This window comes from Sorex araneus, chromosome 6 (genome assembly GCF_027595985.1).
Source record: "Sorex araneus isolate mSorAra2 chromosome 6, mSorAra2.pri, whole genome shotgun sequence".
In the NCBI taxonomy this organism is placed as follows: Eukaryota; Metazoa; Chordata; class Mammalia; order Eulipotyphla; family Soricidae; genus Sorex; species Sorex araneus.
In genome coordinates this window covers 107,786,144-107,788,187 of record NC_073307.1, presented here as the reverse complement: position 1 = coordinate 107,788,187, position 2,044 = coordinate 107,786,144, and the positions used below count along the sequence as shown (strand labels likewise).

General features: G+C 38.6%; 1 protein-coding gene across 1 annotated transcript; it reads left to right on the top strand.

Annotated features, from left to right (window-relative positions):
* Positions 1-593: 593 nt before the first annotated feature.
* LOC101544269 (olfactory receptor 2D3-like) lies at positions 594-1,517 on the top strand. The gene has a single exon (XM_004613699.2). It carries the CDS (start codon positions 594-596, stop codon positions 1,515-1,517), a length of 924 nt encoding a protein of 307 aa, XP_004613756.2.
* Positions 1,518-2,044: the final 527 nt, after the last annotated feature.

Here is a 2,044-nt window from a genome sequence, read left to right as displayed (position 1 = left end):
ATCAAATAAGTTTGCCATATAGAAATCTAATTAAAGTAAGTCAAACTTGTTTGCTTCCCAAATTTAAAGGAAGAACACATTGTGAGAAGTATGTTAATTTTCTCCAGGCACTTAATACTTGGCTAGGTTCACTGAAATGCCATGTGCAGGATGATTTATGTCTTTTGGGGGTTACTAAGAGATTCAAAGAGAATTTCAGAAACAACTTTCAGTTGCTATAACTGACCAACAAATGGGTAGCTTCATTTCCTTATATATTGAAACAGTTAAGAGTGAATATCAAGACTAGGGAGATGGTTCAAAAGTCTTGCAAAGCATTTGCAGGTTTTGCAAGCTAGGACCCCGAGTTCAATCCTAGCACCACATGGTCCCATGAGTACTGGAGGGAGCAACCTCCAAGTATGATGGTAGAATAGTTCCCAAGTACTGCTGAGTGTGGAGAAAGAAACAAACAAAAAACCAGAGTAGACATCAATAGCCCAATACAAATACTAGTTAAGAAATGCCTCAAGTCATTAGATTTGCTTGCATAACTGACCACTCTGTGTTTCTTTTCTTGGTGCTGACTGACCTATAAACAGTAGTAAATATTCATGGGAGAAGAAAACCAATCCTATGTGACTGAATTTATCTTCCTGGGCCTATCACAGGATCCACAGACTCAAGTTCTGCTCTTTTTTCTTTTTCTAATAATCTACTTGCTGACTGTGTTGGGAAATCTGCTCATCATCGTGCTCATTCACATAGACTCCAAACTCCACACACCCATGTACTTTTTCCTTAGGAACTTGTCCTTTGCTGATCTCTGCTTTTCTACTACTACAGTCCCCCAGGTGATGGTCCACTTCCTGGCAAAAAGGAAAAGCATTTCCTTTATTGGATGCTCAACACAGATAGTTGTTCTGCTTCTGGTTGGATGTACAGAGTGTGCCCTGCTGGCTGTGATGTCCTATGATCGGTATGTGGCTGTGTGCAAACCCCTGCACTACACCACCATCATGACTCATGGTGTGTGTGTATTGATGGCCTTAGGGTCCTGGGTCAGTGGGGCATTTGTATCTCTGGTGGATACTACATTCACTTTGCGCCTACCCTACCGAGGAAAGAACATCATTAACCACTTCTTTTGTGAACCACCTGCTCTCCTGAAGCTGGCTTCTGCAGATACCTACAGCACAGAAATGGCCATCTTTGCAATGGGTGTGGTTATACTCTTAGCTCCCGTGTCCCTAATCCTTGTGTCCTACTGGAACATCATCTCCACTGTGATCCACATGCAGTCAGGGGAGGGGAGACTCAAGGTTTTCTCTACATGTGGCTCCCATCTCATTGTTGTTGTCCTTTTCTATGGATCAGCCATATTTGCATATATGAGACCAAACTCCAAGATAATGAACGAGAGGGATAAAGTAATCTCAGTCTTCTACTCAGCAGTTACACCCATGTTGAACCCCATCATTTACAGTTTGAGGAATAAGGACGTCAAAGGGGCTCTCAGGAGAATCACTGGAAAATAGTCTTTCTTCATGGAGGTGATTTTCTATTACGCAGATATTAGTAATGTGAGAAGCCTTCTTCTTACAATTTTTTTTAATTATTATCTTTATTTCTTCTCTTATTTTTATATGTCTTTTGACCTACATTAATTAAATTTACTATTTTTACAGCAAGGCATTTTGATAGAAATAAATGGAAAGATAAAATTGGAAAGAAAAAAGAGTTTGGAAGGACGAAAATGAGGAAACGGAGCATGGAAGAAGTAAATAAGAAAGACGGGAGAAAGAAAGAAATGACAGCAAAAGAGAGGGAGGGATTAAGAGGAAAAGATAACAAGAGATAGAATAAATAAGTAAAGAAAGTCACTTTTCTCCCAGCCCATATAAACTAAAAAAAATTTTTTTAAAGCAGATATGCAACTGTGTTCTAAAAAATAATCCAAATAAAGTTATAACATGTGTAAGAATATGTTTATGACAAAAATAGTAATTTCTTTGATTCTTGAAGGCGTTCATCAAATATATTTCAAACAAATACCACATAACCC